At 44.6% G+C, this 21720-nt stretch overlaps 1 protein-coding gene across 3 annotated transcripts in view; it reads right to left on the reverse strand.

Annotated features, from left to right (window-relative positions):
- The window catches only part of NDUFAF6 (NADH:ubiquinone oxidoreductase complex assembly factor 6), an 86269-nt gene that overhangs the window by 25970 nt on the left and 38579 nt on the right, over positions 1-21720 (reverse strand). For all 3 annotated transcript variants that reach the window (XM_085605232.1, XM_085605231.1, XM_085605233.1), the window contains exons 3-4: positions 10143-10265; positions 9869-9925 (exon numbers count right to left, since the gene is read on the reverse strand). In XM_085605232.1, the coding sequence (XP_085461358.1) occupies positions 9869-9925; positions 10143-10265 (180 nt within the window). The remainder of the gene's footprint in view (positions 1-9868; positions 9926-10142; positions 10266-21720) is intronic.

Below are 21720 nucleotides of genomic sequence, written 5' to 3' on the forward strand. Positions count from 1 at the left end.
CCAGGTGTAAGACGGTACAATAATCTATATGCAATAATGTGCCGGAGATCACCACCATAACATTGGTATTCTCTGAAATGAATGGTATAGCTTTCCAAATAATGCAGAGGAGATGGGAAACGTGTTGAACACCGCATTTATCTTGGCTGCTACAGACTGACCTTACTCCAAAAAGATTTCACTTTCTTGTTGAAGCTTGAAGAGCCAAAACTAGTGAGCCACAGAGAAGTGCCCTAGAAGGATTTGAGGCTACCAGTCCCGAAATAGCTTGGTCTTGCTCAAACTAAGGCAAAAAAGATTATGGCTCATCCATTGCTAATAATCATTTTTTCAATTCCAGATAGTGGGGTACAGACTGCAATTCAGACCTGATAAGGGTCATCCATCTCAAAACACACCCAGATCAATTTGTCCATCGGGAAAATTAAAAGGTTTGTGCCTTAATGGAAAAGCGAAAACGGGAGCCAGAAGAGCAGATTCCTTTGAAAGGGAGACCCTCAATGCAGAAGGGTCACTCGCTATTTCCTAATGAGTATCAGAAAATGCACAGTCTCCAATCCCCACTCTATGTATTCTCTCAAGTGAAGATGCAAATCTCACAAATTTAAAAATGAAGGATTGTTCTAAGAAATTTTTTAAGATTTAACAGTATAAGAGATTTAATGCAACAGGCAATCAACATCTGTGAAAAACATGCAATACATATTTATACTAAAGGCACAGTCTTCATTAGGCCGGCAACAGAAATAGGAGAGCAATCGAAGATATTTTGAACACCTTTAAAAGACAAACGTAACTTCCTCATAACGCTTTCCCATCCCTCAATATTGGTAATAAAACACCACACTACACTGTGGAGCTGCATATATTGTTTATGTCATGTATGAATAAGTCACAAAGAAACTTATTAAACGAGAATACAAGGGGGTACATCAATGCATTGAAGGGAAAACCAAAATGGGAAGGCCGCCTGACTATTAGCACTTTGGTTTTACTATATCAAGCCATAATAAAAATGTAGTGTCAGAGACAGTAAGCAGTGTTTTCTGAAGTCAGTTTGTTACACTGTACTGTAGTAACAAAGTGTCTTTTGTACTATACTAATCCATATGGATGTGTGTTTGTTAGTACACGTGCTCTCAGCAGAGTGACACTGAGCCAGATTTAATTTAATTGGCATAGAATAAATATATACATATGTTCACTGAAAAACAACTCAGGGAGAGGTATCAATTTCAGTGGAATAACTTGTAAAATTGGCCAGTTAGAGCTACTAACAACCATAACTTGCATCCAATAGACTGCACATCACCTCACATGATGTCACAGACAGCACAAATATAATTAATTACATCGCTGGTGCCTTCACATATCACCTCACCATTAAAACACAGAGCATTCACTTGCATGACGACAAACATCTTTATCAAATTTACATTAAGTGCAATTTCAAAAATTACAATAATTTGTGGTGTTAAAGATTTTTGCTCTCATACATATCCATGTGTATACATTTTAATAACAGATGTAACTTGTGATCTATATTATGTAATGTGGTACATGTGAATACATTTGATGTAAGATAGAGTATTTGGAGGGGTTTGGAACTAAAGTTAATAAAGTAAGGTGAGGTGTGAACTAAGCTGGTTCAGTCCTGCCCTCCACGAGTCCAGACATACCTGCAGACGTCTCGAGAAGAGAAGGAGGCACAACAAAACCCCGGAAACTCGCGCAACCTTAAAATCCGCCATCAATGCACACTATCGCCTCCTGAAAACCACAAAGAAAACAGCCCTCCAAGACACAATAAACGCCAACGCACACAACAACAAAAAACTCCTCCTCTACATCGTCAAGGAGTTCACCAGGCCCAACAGCGAGACCACAGATGTGTGCCCCCTCCCAAGACCTCTGGAACAAACTCGGCACCTTCTTCCACCACAAGATCAGGAAGATCTACAACAACTTTGACACCCTTGACCCGGCCACCACGCCCGCCACCATCACACACAACCAAGCCACACCCCAACTGACCATGCTCTGCTGGACCCGTCTCTCAACAGAGGACATGCTCATGAAGAGTACCCACTCAGGTCCCCTGACGGATCCCTACCTGTACAACATCTTCCACAGAACAGCTGCCGCCATTGCCCCCCTGCTTCGCCACCCCATCGAAATCGGCACCTTCCCCATTGACTGGAAACACGCCAAGATCAACCCCCTGCTGGAGAAGCCATCCTCAGACCAGACAGACCTCAAGAACTTCAGGCCGATCTCACTCCTCCCCTTCCCAGCCAAAGTCATAGAGAAGGCCATCAACGCCCAACTCTCCGAGTTCATCGAGGTTAACCACATCCTGGACACCTCCCAATCCGGCACCTGAAGCAACCACAGTACAAAGACTGCACTCCTCGCCGCCACAGACGACATTCGCTTCCTCCTCGACCGGGGTGAGACAGCAGCCCTCATCCTACTAGACCTCTCGACCACCTTCGACACAGTCTCCCACTGCACCCTAATCAAAAGACTCCACGACGCTGGCATCCGTGACAAGGCCTTAATGTTAATGTTAATAGAGATTTATAGAGCGCACGTACGCCGATTGGCTTCATGGCGCTGAGGCTCAAGAGGTTGACAGAAAAGACAGAAGCTAACCCTGTATAAATAGCCATGTTTTCAGAGATTTCCTGAATTGAAGAAGGTCGGTGCATGATCGGATTTCAAGCGGAAAGGAATTCCACAATTTGGGGGCAAGAGTGGCGAATCTGCGACCTCCTTGGCGTACCAGTTTGAAACCCGGGATAGCAAGAAGTGAGAGATGAGCGGACCTTAAATTGCATGTGGGAATGTGCCTGAGTATCATGCTATTAATGAACTCAGGACTGGTACCATGCAGGGATTTAAAAATGAGGCAACCCGTTTTGAAGGCACAGCGCTGTGATATTGGAAGCCAATGTAGTTACCTCAACAAAGGGGTAGCGGTGTGCCATTTAGGTTGGCGATAAATCAATCGTGCTGCCTGGTTCTGGACTATCTGTAGGCGCTTAAGCAAGTAGTGAGGCATGCCCAAGTATACAGAATTGGAGTAATCTACATGGGATAAGACCGTAGAAATCATGGCCTGGTTCAAGGCGTCATGAGTGAGGAAACTGTGAATTTTCCTGATTTTGCGCATTTGAAAAAAGCACTTAGACACCACAGCTCCAACCTGAGTTTCCAGGGAGAGGTCGCTGTCCAGAAATACTCCTAAAGTTTTGGCTGACGTGGACGGGCGGGAGGAGAGCCAAGCTCTGAGGGCCAGTAGTGGGGGCCCCAGTGCTTATGGCTGTCACCAGTGAGAACTATCTCCGTCTTACCAGGATTCAGTTTAAGATGATTAAGATCCATCCAACTTTGGATATATAACATGGTATCCTGGAATTCAGTGATAGAGTTGTGGGAGCTATCAACCCTGAGGATGAGCTGAAGGTCATCAGCGTAGTTGAGAACCAGCACATTCCTGTCTTTAAGAGACTGGATCAGGGGTGCCATATAGATGTTAAATAGATGGTGAGAAAGGGACGAACCCTGAGGGACCCCACAGGTGGTATTACGTGGGGGTGCTAGAAACTGACCCAGACGGACAGCCTGAGAACGATCCTCCAGGAAGGAAGGAAGCAAACGAGCCGCAGTCCCCTGAACACCAGCCCTCCTGACACGGTCGACCAATATAATATGGTCGACCGTGTCGAAGGCTGCGGAAAGATCCAGCAAGACCAGGGACTGGGGACAGCCTCTATCAGCATTATCCCGCAAGATGTCCACAACCGTCAGGATCACAGATTCGGTGGAATGGGCAGGCCGAAAGCCAGCCTGATGAGGGTCCAAGGCTTTGGACTGGATCCACTCCTTCCTCACCTGCCGGATTTAGCTAGACAGACTACTGCTGTTCCTCTCAAAACCCATGGAGATAAACTGTGGAGTGCCCCAGGTTTCCTACCTGAGCCCCACCATCTTCAACGTCTACATGGCCCCCCACGCGGCTACCATCAGAAGCCAAGGACTCAACATAGTCTCCTATGACAACGACACTCCGTTGATCCTCTCCCTCACCAATGAGCCCACAACCGCCAGAACCAATTTCCACAGTGGAATGAAGGCCGTTGCTACCTGCATGAAAGACAGCTGCCGCAAGCTCAACTAGGACAAGACCGAAGTACTCATACTGGGACCCACCCATTCAGCCTGGGACGACTCCTGGCGGCCAACCGCTCTGGGATCTCCCCTCCCACCCTGACGGACCATGCATGCACACAACCTCAGCATCATACTGGACTCATCACTCACTATGAACTGCCAAATATACGCAGTTTCCTCAGCCTGTTTCCACACGCTCTGCCTGCTTTGAAAGCCATGCAGATGGATAACCAGAGAATCCAGAACGACGGTCACCCACGCACTCATCACCTGCAGAATAGACTACGGCAATGCACTCTATGCCTGCATCACCCAGAAACAGCTCAAGAAACCACAGAACATACAAAACGCCGCAGCCAGACTGGTCCTCGACATCCCCCGCCACAGCCACATTACGCAACACCTCCGACAACTCCACTGGCTCCCAGTCAACAAGAGAGTCACTTTCAAGCTCCTTACCCATGCCTACAAAGCTCTACATGACAAAAAAACAGCATACCTGAACTACCACCTCACATTCCACGCACCTGCCTGACTACTTTGATCCTCCCAACTCACTCTCGCCTCAGTCCCCAGGACCCACAAGACCAGAGTAGGAGGAAGGCCATTCTCCTACCTCGCCGCCATGACTTGTAACACCCTGCCCCTGCACCTCAGGCAATCTGTGTCGCTGACCGAATTCAGGAAGGACCTCAAGACTTGGCCCCGGAATGATCCTCCACCCAGTCCAACCAGCAGCCCCCCCCCCCCCCCCCCCCTAGCGCCTTGAGACACTCACGGGAGAGTAGCTTCGCTTTACAGGACTCTGATTGAAGGCTAAGTTAGAACTTTCTTAAGTTGCGAATTTGGTGTCTTTTGATGTATTGTTCTTTAGACCTTCAGCAGTGACAACTTTATTGATTTTCTTAAAGAGAATGCAGATAGATATATCTATCTATCTAAACTATGCCCAGTAGGCAAGCAGATAAAAAAGAGACATGGACGAGGCTGAAGCTCAACTCAAAGCAATGACTTTCCATAATACCCTTCTTGAAGTGTACCCCTGCATTAAATGAACAAAAGTAGCCCATTTGCCAAAGGGGAGTAGTCAAACATTAACCTACATTGGTTCCTGTAACTACTCTGTTAGATCCCTTACCAGTGGAGTCCCCCAGGGCTCCATTCTGTCTCCACTACTCTCTAATCTTTACATGATCCCACAGGCTCATCTTGTACAGTATTTTAACTTTGTCCTCTTTATGTAAGCAGACGATAAGCAAGTTATACTAGAACTCAGGCGATGCTACCAGCTGTGCTGCTAAACATTGCTTGGCCAAAATCAAAACTTGGATGTTTTAATCAGCTGAAGTTAAAAGGTGACAAGAACGGGATTCAGCTGCCCATTGCACTTTTTGGGAACGTTCATTCTGGCATTCTTCCCTTGGCCAGAAAACAGTCTTTTTTTCTTGTTTGAAGAACTTTGGTGTCAAATTCACTTCTGTCCTCGCCATGGTGGTCAGTTCATGCTTTTTTCAACTTTGCACTTTAAAATGCATTATTAATCTTTTCCCATTTCTTCAAAGTGCAAATCCAGAGATATTTTACCTCGGCACACTTGGCTACTGCAACTATGTCTACCGGATGCAACTTGTTGTGTATAACCTCAGGCAGGTGACGAATTACACTACCACACTAGTGCTGAACTTCAAGAAAATGGACTAGATTTCTTGTTCTTTAGCCTCTTTAAATTGGCTTCCTGTCAAAGAATGCATTTTCTTTAAATGTCTTTGTCTAGTACTTAAGACTATAAAAGACCATTTCCTCTTCCCCAATTCTTTAAATGGTATAATCCTGGCTGTCCCTTAGGATTAGCAGGACTGCATCTCCTTGTGGCACTCTGATTTCGTCAGCAAGGCTTCTTCAAGGGCTGTTGCATTAAAGTGGAACTCCCCTTCACCTGCCATATGGCCAGAGCTTCATTTACTCGTGTTTAGGAAGGTCCTAAACTCCTGGCTCTTCCCTCGCTTTACCAATTACATATCTTGTCAGCCTGGATCTGTAAACCTTTTACGGTTTGTCTTTTTCTCAATGCGAAGGTACCAGATTGGTGAACGCCGTCTACTATATTCAAACAGCTTATCCACTCAGAAGTTCAGATTATTCAAAAAAGCAAACAAGCCAAAAGAATGCACAGAAACGTCTAGTACACTACAAAGGACCTGGAAGGAAATATCATAACACTATATTCAGCTTTCAAGCGCTCGGCAATGTAATGGACAAACATGACCAACTTGTTCCTCAATGCAGTGATCTTCTGACCACGGGTTACAATCTCATTCATGGGCAAATTTCTCAAATTGAATCTGAAACGCACCTGAAAAGGAGGCCCTCTGAAAATGCTGCCAAGATAGGATTTCATTTTTATCGGTGGACACACTTGGCACAAATTCAGGAACAGACTCAATACAAAGCATGTGCTCCCTGGATATCAGACAAGCAGTTAAAGACTCCAGACAACAGCTGGCCACATTCTTCAGTTAGTGTTCACTTTCAGTGCAAATTAACAACCATAATGCTGCAAATATCTTTGGACCACTCACTTTGAAAATGGGTGTACTGCCCACCCCACTGCCACAACTGAACAGAAAAAATTCTGTTCCAGTCACGCAATCCAACAACATACATATATGTAAAGCAAGGACAATAAACCAACAGCACATAGCCAAATAGGTGGGCGTGCCAGGACATTTCATTTTTTTACCATAAAATATAAAGAACCCTGACAAGTTGCCGTTACTCATAATAATAAAAAAATAAAAAAAATCGAATCCTGGTATAATAAAAATAATTTGGGAAAAGGGAAGTAGGCCAGACCGAACCAATAGGCTTCAATAAGGAAGGTCAATAAGAAGGGCAGTGATGTAGGTCCTCGTCTGAAGAGGATGGGGCATGACAATGGAGAGGTATTATGTAGTGGATGAGAGCAAAAAAATGCTTACCTCATCAGGTACATAACAGAGGAACTCTTACATATCTGCAACATACTCCAGAAAACATACACTGGGGAAGACCTGAAGAACACATACTCCATAATGAGACAACACTACAAGAACTTTCAACTGCCTCAAAGTTCAGAATAACAAAGGCCCACAAATCCATACTAAACAAACATGAACCATGGACATCCCATCCACTCTGCGTCCATCTCCACTGGCTTCCTTCACTAACGTCATGCCGTTGGAAGGAAGTGAAGTACAAGGTTAACGCAGAAAATCAATGTTTTCAAACTGCAGGCAGAGCAATGGTGGCAGAGCAATGGTTGCAAATGGTCTTTGCAGCTGCCATCAGTGTTACTGTCCCAGGCTTCCTGAAATGCACAGTCATTGCAATTCTCTTGGAAAAAGCCTCGCCTGCTCGACATGCACTAGCCTATTGACTAAAAACTGATTTCATTTACCCCAGTAACAACTTGCAAATAGAAATGACTGGTCGCCTGCAGGAGAATATGGATTCAAACTACCTTCTACATATTATTTATTATTTGGCAAGATCTCCTGAAGCCCGGACAATGACTTGCTTTGAGCTTTCAAAGAAGGAAATGGAGTGAGGTAGTTTTATTAAATTTAGAGAGGTGGGGTGGCATACTTTTAATTTGCCCTTGATTGTATGAAATATGTGACCTAGTGCACCTACCTGTGGGAAAACTGCAGTACTTAGAGAAAAAATCAGAAGCATAAGTAAATATGTTGTACAAGGCCAATTATCCAGAACTGTTAAGGGAGGTATCACATTAGATGTGAAAATGCAAATGCCAATACATTGCGTGGCTGGGAACAATAGTATCCATGAAAATGTTTTAATGCCACAATCGCTATATCTAATTGAGGTTTTAAGTGTAAAACTACCCCCAAAAAAGATCTACAGATTACAAAGCCAGCTCCTTAACCCAACATGGAAAGCGATAAAAGAACGAGCTAGCAAGAGAATACGTATGCATGCAGGACAGTAAGAGCGGTTGTCATGCCCAGAGGTGGAGCAGTAAAACCACACAGCTCAGCTAAACACTTGATATCTTTAATGTACAGAAAAGGCACGGGGGATTTATGAAGCAGGCAACGGCAGGTAAACCCTTATGGAGAATCTTGTGGCTTCTCAAACAACTTAGACCCTGATCTTTGTATGCAAAAATCAAAATAACTTTTATAAAAAGCATGGGATAAACGTACATACTCCGTGCCGGAGACTACATTTCATGTTTCTTTGCTAGCCATTCATATGAGCCCAGATTTCACACCAGCACTAGATGGTTTGATATATAGTGGTTGGCTGGAAAGTGTGTAGAACGATTGTAGGCAAGTTTGGAAAGGGGCAGGTTAAATCGTTTATGATAAGCAAATATCACTTTGTAATGAAAGAGGAAAAGGTACACTACGTCCAGACTAGGCACTGAATTATGACCCTGAAAGTTATAAGCTCTGCCACAAAAGCATTTACTGACTTTAAAGTTGAGCATATATTTCTTAAAGGCATAACAGGTCAGATTTCATTGATATACACTATAGGTTTTTTTTAACACAAGTATCAATTGGGGTTGGAAACAAGCGGAGAGAGGCATCTGCACAAGAAAGGGAGTCCTTACATGAAAAAAATGCAAGTCTAATGTGAATGTCTACCGTACGGAGGTGGGTTTACAAATTGTTGAACGGTAGTACTTTGTTAGGAAGAGGATGTGTCATATATTTGGAGGGGATGCCCTAAATGGAAAACGTACTAAACAGCAGGCGAAAAAGTTGTGATTACAGGCCAAGGGCTAATGATTTGTGGTGCAGCTGCCTGGATACCATATAGTGTTAGAGCAAACAAATGATGGATGGAATGATGACAATGCAAACATTCTCCCCCAGTCAAAAGATCTGTGTTAAATCCATCGTTCTTTTGCCCACTACGCCACCCCAGTTTGGACCCAGCCATATGCAAATCAGTCTTGACCCTGTGCCCCATGGGAACAGTCCAGACCGAACTGCCAGGCCAGGTTCTCCCTGGACCGGAAACAAGCATCCTGGGACCGGTTTCAGGGTATGTCACCCTTCTTCAGCCAGGCTAGCTTGAATCCAGTGGCATGGAGAGCACAGGACCCATGTCTGGGCATACCCATCCCACTTAGGGCGAAAAGTGTTACAGCAAACAAATGATGGACGGAATGCTGACAATGGAAACATTCTCCCCCAGTCAAAAGACATGAGGCACAGGGTCAAGATTGATTTGCATATGGCTGGGTCCAAACAGATACAATGTGATATGAAAAATGAAAACATTGGTGCTTGCTTCTCATAGAGAATGCTATGTACATCATGAGAGGAGAGACAGATAATTTAGCGAAATATCAGGTCCTTTTTGGAGGTAAAGACATACAAGGCCACCACACCTCAGGACACTTCAAAGGTTTAGATAACAGTTGAGATGTTAAGTCCACATCGTGCTCAGCTGCAAGTCAAGGGATGGCATTTTTACCATCTCTGTCATCAACAAAACAGTTGACCTTCTTCTCACCAACAAACAAATGGTGGGGATGGAAGAACTCCGAGAACAGTCATAGAAATGTGGATTAGTCTGACGACAGCTACTGTGGCTGTTATCATTCACATAAATAGTCGTCCAAGGGAATAACAAACAATAGTTTAATTCATAATAAAATTAAGAAACGTGAACTTACTCTTTCATCAATAATTCTCATGAACCATCTTTTGGTGAGGTTATGCCGCTTCATTGCCTAAAAAGGTAGAGATAAATATTAAAATAAGTACATAAAGACAATAAGTAATGGAAGATGCAGAGTATGGACCTAACCACAGAAATAGAAATCACAACTCAAAACAAACGGAGACACTTCTTGCACGGATAACCATTTACTCAGAACAAAACACCTTACAGGCTGACAGCATTTAAACTCCATCCATCAAACAAAGTGAGGCTCTCTTTTTTTGTACCTTCCAGAGCTGCATGGCAACTGGTTGATGGGGAGGGTTGTCATGGTAAATATCTTCTACGGCTGTCCTCCAAAACTGCATTCTCATAAGACCAATGTTCTTCTGCGATACCATGTCTTTGACCTGGATAAAAGAAAGTTCTCGTGAAATCTATAAACACACTATGACTAGTATCCTAAAGAAAGATACAAAATATATTTAAGGTAGAAAACCCTCTAGTTGCAAGAGGCTGTTGACTGCATTTTGTGCAATACACAAAAGGCTACAATATCTTGCATTGAAAAGCTAACTTAAGCAGAGAACTTTGTGTGAACTTCTCTCCTGTAGGTCACAACATTGTAGTGATTATACTTAAAATGCATGAAGGAGAAGAAGAGTCCTCACTGCTCTTGGGGAAGGCAAAATGAATTGCAAATTGCAAGCATCTCATTGCACTATTCCCTAGCAGAACACTCTGCCTGATGGACAAAGCATATGACAAAATTATGAAACAAAAACAGATAATGTATGTACGAAGGTACAGTGTATTTGTATATTGCAAATCTAGTAAAAACAGCAAAGAGCTTAGGCGGATCGATTGCCGTGATAACATCAGTGTGTGAATCTAGACGGTTGGTGCTTGTTCTGAGAAGTTGTGTGTATGCCTAAGGTTTTAAGGACATTCATTTGATTTAATGAAAGAACCAATGAGGAGAAAATACATTTTCTGCAGATTTGGATACAAGTTGGAGGAAGCATTTCTAACACATGCGGCATCTGGCACAAAGCCATTGTAAAGACTGTCCTAACTCTATTATGAATGAGTGTAGGAAACTGGCTCCATCTATACTACACCAAAATGAGGTAGGCAGAGGTTAAAGTTAAATAGAACCTTACTCTCTATTTGTGGTAGAGTGGTCGAGCAGTAAGGCAGTATCAGAGGTCAGTGTTAAGCATTTGATGTACATAGTCAGCAAATTAATTCACACACTCAAGGACTGAACTCTAGACCAATTGTTTTTGTATTAAAAAATATACTGTGGTTTTATTTTAGAAGCAAGCAAGCCTGGCACAGGTAAGCATTAAATACTTTTCAGTAATAAGTTGCCGATTGTCATACAGTTTGAAAATGCAATAGGAATTGTACTTTGTTTGATTTACAGGGGATGCAGTAGGTTGCAATACTTAGCAAATACAGTACATTGAAATGAATAGGCTTTTTCAGTAAATTACAGGTAAGTTACTTTTTACGTTACTTTTCTAACTCAGTGCTGGATACCTAGATTCAGCACTGGGACAATTCCTGCAAACAGGTAACTAAATACGTTTTGGTTATTCGTGCGATTTTTAAAAAGAATATTTTTAGATTTAAAAACTCCACACTTAAAAACTTTTTGGAAGAAAATTGACAATGTTATCCTAAGGAGGAAAAACAGGTTATTGGTTCACAAGTAAGTTATCAACTGTGGGAGTTAAGGTTCTGGGGTTAGACTCGGGGGGGGGGGGGTCCCCCAGGGTCTGTGATGCACTCTTGTTGCACCCTCAGCGGCACTAGGGCGGCCAGGTGCAGAGTGTTGGGACCCAATGTTATCCAATAGGGGATAGAGGGCCTCCGTTTGGTGGCTGCTGGCAAGCAGGCCACTAGGTTGTGGGAGCAATGCTCCTAGGGTTTAGGTCAGGGCCAATGGGGCAACAAAGTTGCACAAAAGGTGCACCCTCAGCGGCACTGGGGCAGCCGGGTGCAGGGTGCCATTTCAGGGTCGGGTGCCCTGTTTTCAATGGAGAACCTCCGGTTTGAAAAAGCACTGCAGGCAGGGAAACAAAGGACTTCTGGGTGCGACCACCACTTCGAGAGGTAAGTTGGGAAGTTAGGGGTTGGTTAGGCACCGTCGGTTTGGGCACACAAGGCAATGGGGCGTCGGGTGCAGGGGTGCCTTTTGGGGTCGATTTTCTTACCAGCTTCGGGTCGCGGTTAGGGGGGCCTTCTGGATTTAGGCTGCAGGCATCGGCTGAGTCTTGAGGCAGGTCAGGGGTCGCCAGATCTCAGGTCAGGATCGGCGGGGTGTCTTCCTCGTGGTGTTTTTCCACTCGAGCTCAGGCCAGGTACGGCAGGTGCAGAGTGGGCTGGATTCGCGGTCTCCGGCCGCTGCCAGAGGTTGCAGTTGAACAAATCCGGTGTTCACGGGAGAAGCAGTCTTTGGGAGTGAAGGCAGGCAGGTCCTCTGGGGTTTTTGAGGTTGCTGGCTGCAGGACACACCAGGATTTCGCCGGAGCATGTTCAAGGGGGGGGGGACAGGCCTGTAGGGCTGGGGCCAAGTCAGTGGGCGTCTTCCTCCTGTTAGCTGGCTGCACGGCTGTTCGGACCTTCTTTTCTTGTCATTTCTGGATCTGAGGGAGCAAGGTATAGGGTGCCCCCTAAATACTAGATTTAGGGGTGTTACAGGTAGGTAAGGGGCAGGGACCAATGGGTCCCTTCCCTGGGGTGGGTACACCCCCCATCGTGCCACCCTCCAGTGGGAAGGGGCTGGAACCTGTGCCTGGTTGGTTGGGTCCCCCCATCCTCAAGATGGCCGGGACGCGGAGTTGTGCTTCACCTCACCTCCCCAACCAGAGGGGTGGAGTTGGCAGAGGTGGGCACACCTCTTTCCCTCACTTGTTTTCCCGCTGGTTCTCCCACCCAAAGAGGGGGGTAGAACCAGTTGGGACCAGTTGCTGAGAGCAGCAAATGGTCTGGGGAGGCTCACAAATGCGGCATGCCTTTGAAGCTCCCCCTTCGTGAACTCTGCCCATCCTGGGGGAGGAGGCTTGGCACCTCATCCCAGGATGTGCATTGTTTCAGGCCCCCCGAGAGCAGCAGGCTCTCAACCCAGGGGTCCAGAAACATGTCTGTTGGTGGCAGCCTAAGCAGCCACTCAGTCGGGACACTAGAAGTTGGTCGAGTTTCAGGGGGCATCTCTAAGATGCCCTCTGTCATGCATTTTACATTAAATACCACACTGGCATCAGTGTGGGTTTAATGTGCTGAGAAGTTTGATACCAAACTTCCCAGTTTTCAGTGTAGCCATTATGGTGCTGTGGAGTTCGTAATGACAAACTCCCAGTACTATATACTCTTAATGGCAGCACTGCACTTACAATGCCCAGGAATGGACTTGGGCACTGTAGGAGTACAAGGGCTGATGCACCCGTACCCTCACCACTGGCATAGTGCATCCAGCTAGAGGGGTGACCGATCTATGCCAGGGCAGTGGTTTGTAGGCATGGCACACGGGGATGTGTGCCATGTCAACTCTTCACTTTGTTCTACACCAAGACACGCAGCCTGCAAAGGCAGTGTGTGAGTGAAAAGGTGCAGAGCCTCTAAGGGTGGCACAATAAGTGCTGCAGCCCTTAGGGGCCTTCCCTGGTCACAGGGCCCTGGGTACCTGTGGTACCATTTCCCAGGGGCCTACCTGTGGCCAGAGTTGCCAATTGGGTCTAGGCTTCAATACAATTTTAGGGAAGGAACCTAGACCCTGGGTCCCTGATTAGCAGGAGCCCAGGGCACACTCCGTCAAAGAACATCAGCAATTTAGCAAAAAGTGGGGGCATACCATGCAGAACGAGGGCACTTTCTCACAATGAGTTCTCCAGTAAAAAGGTTGTCAGTCTAGCTTGACCCAAATTGCTAAGACTCCACCATTCCTCCTCTCTGGAGGACAAATGCAATAGCCTTACTCTTAAGTGTCTTCTGCCAAGACAGCAGAATGTCCCCTCTGAAAAAAAACACTGCTCAACAGCTATCACAACATGGTATCTACACTGACGGGCGGCTATAGTCGAAGCATGCTACTGAAGGAAACCATTGGATGAAGCATTGGGTCACGAGGAATTGTGGGAATCCTACATCATGAGATAGTGAAATAAAATCTTGAATAAATTCTGTAAAGCCCTACGAAGCGAGAATTTCACAAAATACGCGTTGGCTGTTCAAATCATTACATATTGATGAAGATGTATACCCTTTTATTTGTTGGGTTTTAATACCCATGTTATACAAACTGAAGACGAATTGTTTCAAGTGTCTGGGAGAAGGACGTGAAATAAAAAGGGATTTATATGGACAGTCAAGCTGCAATTGTGTTTTTCTCAGTTCATGATTTAAAATGATAATGATAATAATAATAACACTATTGTTGCAGCTGGCACCAGCAACCACAGAAACGTGGGTGAACCCAAAATGCTAACCACTGCTGATTTTTATGATCATTCAAGCATTTTTTTATCCCATGAAGAAAACCCATTGCTTTAGAAAAATGAATACACAAGCACCTGTTTCCCTCCCTTAAGGTTAGAAAAACATCATGGAAGTGTTTTGAGAGAGTAGGTCCCTTTTACCAGGCTAATCTGTGGCTAGCCCAAGACCATCCCTTGTTGCTTTAGCAAAAGCAGCAGTGCCAAGAGGTTTACAATCACTTTGTTTTTCACTCGCTGCCATGCTTCAGCTGCAATGCAGCCAAATGGCGCTTGGGGCATGCCATTTGTAAGTGTTTTGCCTGCACAAAGAAACCTTCGCTTATTGACCTCTCATCATTGATTAGTGTGGGATTCATTGACAAATAGTATTATGTGAGACCAGCGGTGGAATCTCTCACCTGCCCGTTTCCAGTTTCAGCTGCATGCCCTATGAACTGAGGGCTGAGATGTTCTCCACAACACAGTTGGAGTTTGAAAACATTGACTCCTTATAGGTTTGCATTGTTTTGTTCCTTTACTGATCTTGTGTTTTATGTAACTTCTATTTCATTGCTTTATTTGCATTACTACTTTAAAGTTCGAGTGACCATTTGGGGTAGCCCACCCATTTCTTCCACAATTAGTTGAACCTGCTTATTGTATGAAGTGCCTTAATGCCCAAACACTATGGAAGGTCAGCCATATTTAGCTAATGGAGAAATCGGCAATAGTGGAAGCACATTTATATCCGGCATTGGTGCTGGATTTGGTGTCTAAAATTCTCCCAATTCTAAAGCACTTGGATGAGTCAGAACACCCAACAGTTACACACACAATAAATCCGTATCCTTGTTACACATCTTTCAACATATGTTTTAAAAAAAAGGTTTTTATTGGTATTTTGCAAAATAACAATATGTTTATAGCCAAATGTAATACAAGAACATTCTCAATCGTCTTCACCATTGCTGTGTTACAAATCACACATTTTGGTTCTTAAGTCTCCTCCGAGACGGTTACAGTATACTATGTATATACCAAGGCTCAATTATATAGAAACTTAACATTGAACTTATCCCCCGTCCCTCCCCCAACAGGGTTGTGCTACGTTGTGCCATCTTAGGAGCAGTAGGAGGCACCACTTGTATGTTCATGGTTCTATATCACCTACCTTTATTAAAGAGTCCCCCAGCTCTGCCCCTAATACGTTTTCTCCTTGACCTGAATGAGTTACTTTTACCTCCCCAAGCAGGGGGTTGTCCTTTTTTAGGTCAAGCCTAACTTCTCCATGTGGGTCTGCCTCCTCTCACACATCCCATTGGCCTTTGCGTATTACTTTCAGTAATGAAAGCACGCAAATGGCCAAAGACGGGTGCATGTCCCACCTTTCCACAAACCTTTCATTCTGATGGCCTAGGGGTCTCGGGAGCGAGCAGCAGCGCGCAATGTGCCAGCAGCATTCCTCCCTTATCGTTATCTTGGCTGCACTTGTTTTTTCCGTTGTGTTTTGTAGAATGTATTTTTACAGTACATTTTCATGTCATTGTGTAGAACGTTTGTACCCCTATTGAAGAGAATGCTTTTATTATACTCGTGCTGGAAGTTGCCTGTAAATGAATACTTCTCATAGGGTCATCATCATTCGTTGTGAGATTTCAAACGCGGACTATCATGTAATATAAAACGACGCTGAAATGGAGGGGAGCATGGTGTGTGTGTGTGTTTCCCTGTTGGTCTCAGTTCACTAGAACACCCCTACACACAGTAGGGGTGTTCTAGTGATCTGAGAGCAACAGTTTACTGCATGCGCTGCCTTAGCACAATCCGAATGTTATTGTAGTTTCTGCCATCCCAGCTGCTGGGCCCTGTAAACGGATTTGTTTTCGAGAACAACTGAAAGAAGTAGATCTGGGTAGAGTTGGTGACTGCACAGTTGGTTATCTGGTGAATTTTGATTAAAGCTCTCTTCCCGTCCTTCTTACACACTCCCTCAGAACAGTTAAACATGTGTGCCAAATAGGGCTTTAAGTGGGATGAAAAGACTGGGTGGGGTTTCTATCTAGATTGTGGGTTGGGACTGATGTAATTAAGGACGTGGCTTAAATACACGTAAGCTATCACAATCTGTGCTTAGCATAGTGTGCCACCAGTGGTAAATTTTCTGCTTCTCTCATTGCATCGAGATAAATAATACAACAAGTAACCTTCTACCTAGAACAAGCCAGGACTATTGGCTTTGTCAATGGTTGTTAGTTGCATAAGCTAAAAAAACAACAACTTTGGCTCGTTGCCATAATGGTCTTAAGCTATCTAACATTCCTTTCTCACCTAGGTGTGCTGGACTATGCGTAGTTTCTATGATTATGGGTACCATTGAATCCGGTAGGAACCACACTGTTTTGTCTTATGTCACCCACCCCTGTTCAGTCTCTGTCCCTCCTGCTTCAGTCCATTTTTTCCTTTTCCTCTGGGGTGGCGTGGGCCTGTATGTCTATGATGTCTTTGGAAGGGTCTCTTACTACCAGAACTGTATCCTGTTGAATTTTATGGGAAATGGCGCTGGTACATTTGAGTTTGTGTGGGGGCTTTAGCGGGGGGTCGGGCCTGGGCCGTAGGGGCTGTGGCCTCATTCTTTCGAGGGGCATGGGGACGGGCTTGCCTTTTTCCTGTTGCTATATTATGTTTTAATACGGGACACTCCCTGACGAAGTGGCCAGGTTTCTTGCAATAATTACACGACCCCTTTTCAGTAGATTTGCTATTTTTACCCGAGTTGGATACAGTCGTTGTCTGGGCTACCAGGGCTTTCATTTTGGTGTCCTTGACGCGTCTTTCATCTTGTTCTTCTTCTTCTTTAATTCTATTGTGGTGGTACTGTAACATTTGCAGCATCTGTTGAGAGGTATTCGCTTGCCAGGTACTTTCAACTTTTTGGAGTCTATTCTTTATTGGGGGAAGCGTATTTTCCACCAATTTTGCTACAAAAAGACGTTGGTATCCATCACTGCCTGAGGAGAGGCCGCTGTTAATGGCGAAACATTTCTGTAGACTTACAAAATAATCTCCTAGATCTTCATCTAACTTTTGTTTACACGCTGATATTGCGTCCCAATCCTTTTTCTTCGTCGTTAATAATTTGGGTAATACTTGCATAAGGACATCGGGGAATGCGCATATTAGGGGTCCCAACCCATCTCCTGGTTGGCGAGCTTCATCCTCATTACCCAGTGCTGTCCAATATATAGCTGCTCCCCCATCTATATTCCAATCTTTTTCCACCAATTTTTCATATATCCCTTCGGGAAGGAGAACCTTCAGTAATATCTTTATATCCGGGAAAGTATAATTTCCCAGACTCAGAATGTCCCTTATTTCTTTATGGAATCCTGCGGGGTCTTTTTCGTGAGGTGGTACTATCTTCTTGATTTCCAATATCTCTAATTTGGTAAGAGGGGTGTATACCTGCACCCGCTCAAAAAACACCGTCATCACGTCTCCTTGGGTGTACCTCTCGCAGGGGAAATTGTCCCTGGTCATAGGTACCTACACCGGACATTTCAGTTTCGAACTGTATGTAACGTTGTCTTAGATCCAAAACTTTAGTAATGAATTCTTCATCCCTTGTGGACCAAAAACCGTCTGCACAGTCACGTAATAAGTGATATATTGTCTTAGGTGGAGGACATCTTTTTTCATATAGTGTCGCCAAACGCTGTAACATGAACATACCCGCTATTCTTTGATCAGACAGGGAGAGGGAGAGGAAGATCTGTCCTATTATATCAGGGTCATAAAGTTGGTGCTGGGCAATCCAATCAGTGGCTGATCGTGCTATTTCTTTTTCATGTGGGGTGAAAGGTGGGTCGTCCTCGAGCCAGCACTCTAATGACTGGACAGTGCACTGGAACAGTTTAGCGGAAGCGGTATCCGTTCTAGTATTTTTGTATTCAGTCCCATGACAGTAGTTCTCCCTTCCTCTTCCTCATCACTCGTCTCTTCCGAGACGTTCTCCTGTCTTTCCCTATCTTGATGGATGGAATGGATGCCCGATACCAATCGTATTACCAACTCATCTAACTGTTTGTGTTTAGTGAACTTGGACTGTTCAAGCAAGTCGATTAGGTCCAACAAATGGTTGGGCGCCTTGTGATTACTGGAGTCCAAAATTCTCAAAAAACAGGTCACCGCAAATTGTAACATGGTCTGCTTGGTCACGACCTTTCTATTTTGCATCATTGTTAACGAGGCCTGTTCATTTTGGCCCGTCCGGACGAAATCGTAAACTGCGTCCAATTGTGTTTTACTGTTGGGAATTATCTGGAGTGCGTCTAGGGCCTGTTTCAATCTACAAGATATTGTGGCCATTCTACCCTCCCCGGGGCATTCATCATAGGGACATTCCAAAAGCGGGATATCCGTTTTATCCTCCGTCCCGTCTTTAATATCTTCTGAGGGAGGAGCGGTGGCCATTTGGCCACCCGTCGGTACTGGTGGTATAAGTTGCAGGGCTTGTCGTTGAACCACATAAGGCGGGGGACTTTCTATTAAGTAAGAGGACACGAAATCCTCTGAAGGAGTCATTTTTTCCTTTTTCATATTGTCTTGGATGCACATCTCCCCACTAGTAGTCTACCCCTTCTATACCATGTTTAGTATACATGAAATGTCCAGGTGTATCTCTAGGTGGGACCGGAACGGCCTGTTCTAATAACCTTTTCTTGGTACTTAATCCTCGTAATTTGGAAAATAAAGGCATTTTAAGGTGTTTTTAACTAAGCCTTATGAAGGTGAGAATTACGAAAACAATATACTTGATATCTTTATACACTGGGAAGCCAGTGCAACTTTACCGTGTTCTGTCACAGAACCCGTCTTTATACATTCTCAGTAGTACTCACCGGGAAGCAGAACTTGAAGACCTGGTCATCGGACTGGAACGCTGCGTAGTGGACTGAGGAACAACGGGACTCTGGAAACCTCGGACTCGACAGGTTCACTGGTCGGGCTCTGGGTCGGAACACTCCGCCAATCTTCCTCACCGCCTCGTGTGGATGTTCAGTCTCAGTCTGTCTCCTCTTCGCCGCGAGGGAGTCAGCAGGAATACCCCGCTTCTTGTGCACTTGAGAGTCCGTCAGGGGGTCTGGAAGGGACAAGGACCTGACCTAGATCTCCAGCGCGTGGGGAAGGGGGAGTGTCCCTATTCGGGCGCCAGTTAATGTGGTAAATAAATTAATTACCAGATCTGAATTTCTATAAATTAGTAATACCAATAAAATAATGAACTGAGGAGTCCGTGGTGTGCGAGTTAAATGGGCCTTTATTCATTAACTCGAGTTAAGGGAGAGCTCCATCACCTCAGCAGGTTCAGGAGTGGTCTGAAGCTTTATTCACAGAGTACAGCTTTTATACATTTACACAGTATTTTGCAAGTCATTGGGAGAAACCCTCCTTCTTTGTAGCAAATGTCTTTGCAAATCAGCATTGCTCAAGGCGCATAAGCAAAACACAGATAAGCACATACTTTTCAAGGATGTAGCTTGAGGGGATGCTATCAGAGGGTGGGGGAGCTTGCGTGCCTGAGAGATAAGGGTGTGGTGCGTGGGTCATGAACAGTCAACCTTGAAGGGGACTGAAATATGTGACAATCTGCGTGGCCCCAGTGAGTCTTAGGCCAGCTGGCTTAAAAGAGATACGAGATAAACTTGTTTTCTCAGAAAAAGGGAAGACTGGTGGGCCATTTCTCAGAGTCGGCCTAACCACAAAAATGCATGGGTGTAACTGACTGAAAACAAGGGGCAGCTTGAGGAGATACGTGAACTGGCTGGCCCTGGGCAAACTAAAGTGAATTCTAAAATGGATGCTGTGTCTAAAATGGATGCTGTATAGCATTGTTTTTAGAACAGCAGAGAAAGGAAAGTGTGCGAGGGGACAGAATCGGGAGCGCGATCTTTTAATTAATTTTAATTTTTATTTTCTCAGTATAGAACATTGAAAATGTTTCAGTTATGAAATAATGATACTGTGAATTAACTATAGCGAGTCTCTTTGACGTTACATCAAAGGTAGTGAAGGGTGGTACTGCTGCCCAGTTAAGATTTTTATTTTATCTTGAAGAGTCACAAATGGAGAGCCCGATAGGGACCCGTCACAGCACCTAAGTTTTAGAACTGCCGGTGCTGAGTACCGGCAGGACCCGTCCCACTTAAAGCTCTGGTCCTTTACATGGTACATTTACCAGAAAGCAAACAAATGAAATATGACAGTACTTATCCTTTGTGAAATCGCGTCAGAGGCATGCCTCCTTATTCAAAAAGGTCTCCTTCCATACCATGTGCACCAGCACATACACAACGTGCCAGAAAAGCTTGTGTTGGAGTTTGTCTCACAAAAAGGCATCATTGAACTGTGACAGAGTTCGCTATTAGCTCATCTTTATTTGCTTTGGAATAGAACACTAATATCCATTTTACAAATTATTCAGTCGACCATAAGATTTGAATCTAGTTCCCCAGTTCCCTTGTCGGCAGCTCTGGCCATTACACCACATCCTCGCTTAACTTTAAAGCTCCTAAACTGTTTCTCACTATCACTTCCGCTTTTATTCAGCAACAACGAGCAAGCTTTGGCAAAGCCAATAGATCACCGCAATGCCCGAACTATTGGCCTCGTCAATGTGAATGTCTTTTAGCCATGTTTTATAGAGTACACTACATCAATTTAGTACAGTTACACAGAATGTACTGCTTGGCTAAACACTTACAAAATGCCCCAAAGGCGAGACCTATTGGCTATTCCAATGCTTGTTAATATGCATGTCATCATGAGGTACCAGGCTCTCGCATCATCCTCAAGCTTTTCATCTCTCCTAACTTGTGTCATACGAATAAGTTCCGCCGCTGCCAATTCATGAACATCTCTAACCCAACTTCCAACTTCGGGGGGGGAAGGGGGTGGGGGAAGGGCTCAGCCACTTGAACGCTATCTTTTGACATATGTTTATTCCAAAATTTAGATTCAAAACTTTCTCTCTACCTCCGATAAAAGAGTGAAGTGGAGCTCACAGGGTGACAACTGCTGCATTCTTTGCCTGTATTCGAAATAGGTAGACTCCATATTATATATAATCCAACACCCAAATGCCCCCTTGACAATACCTGTTAATAGAAAATACAAAATGAGGAATTTTACTTGAGTTATGCTTTGATGAGGATGCAGTGACATGAGCCCTCTTTCCCTTTTCAACGAGACATGCATCCAGGGCTATTTCTAAGCTAACGAGAAATAGGCAGTTAACTATGGCTTCTCATACGGGGAGGGCGGAACCACCAGTACAACATGACGAACCCTATGATTGCTGTGTTTCTGATAACAGGAGAGTGAGAGA

Source organism: Triturus cristatus, chromosome 5_1 (assembly GCF_964204655.1).
Source record: "Triturus cristatus chromosome 5_1, aTriCri1.1, whole genome shotgun sequence".
Classification (NCBI taxonomy): Eukaryota; Metazoa; Chordata; class Amphibia; order Caudata; family Salamandridae; genus Triturus; species Triturus cristatus.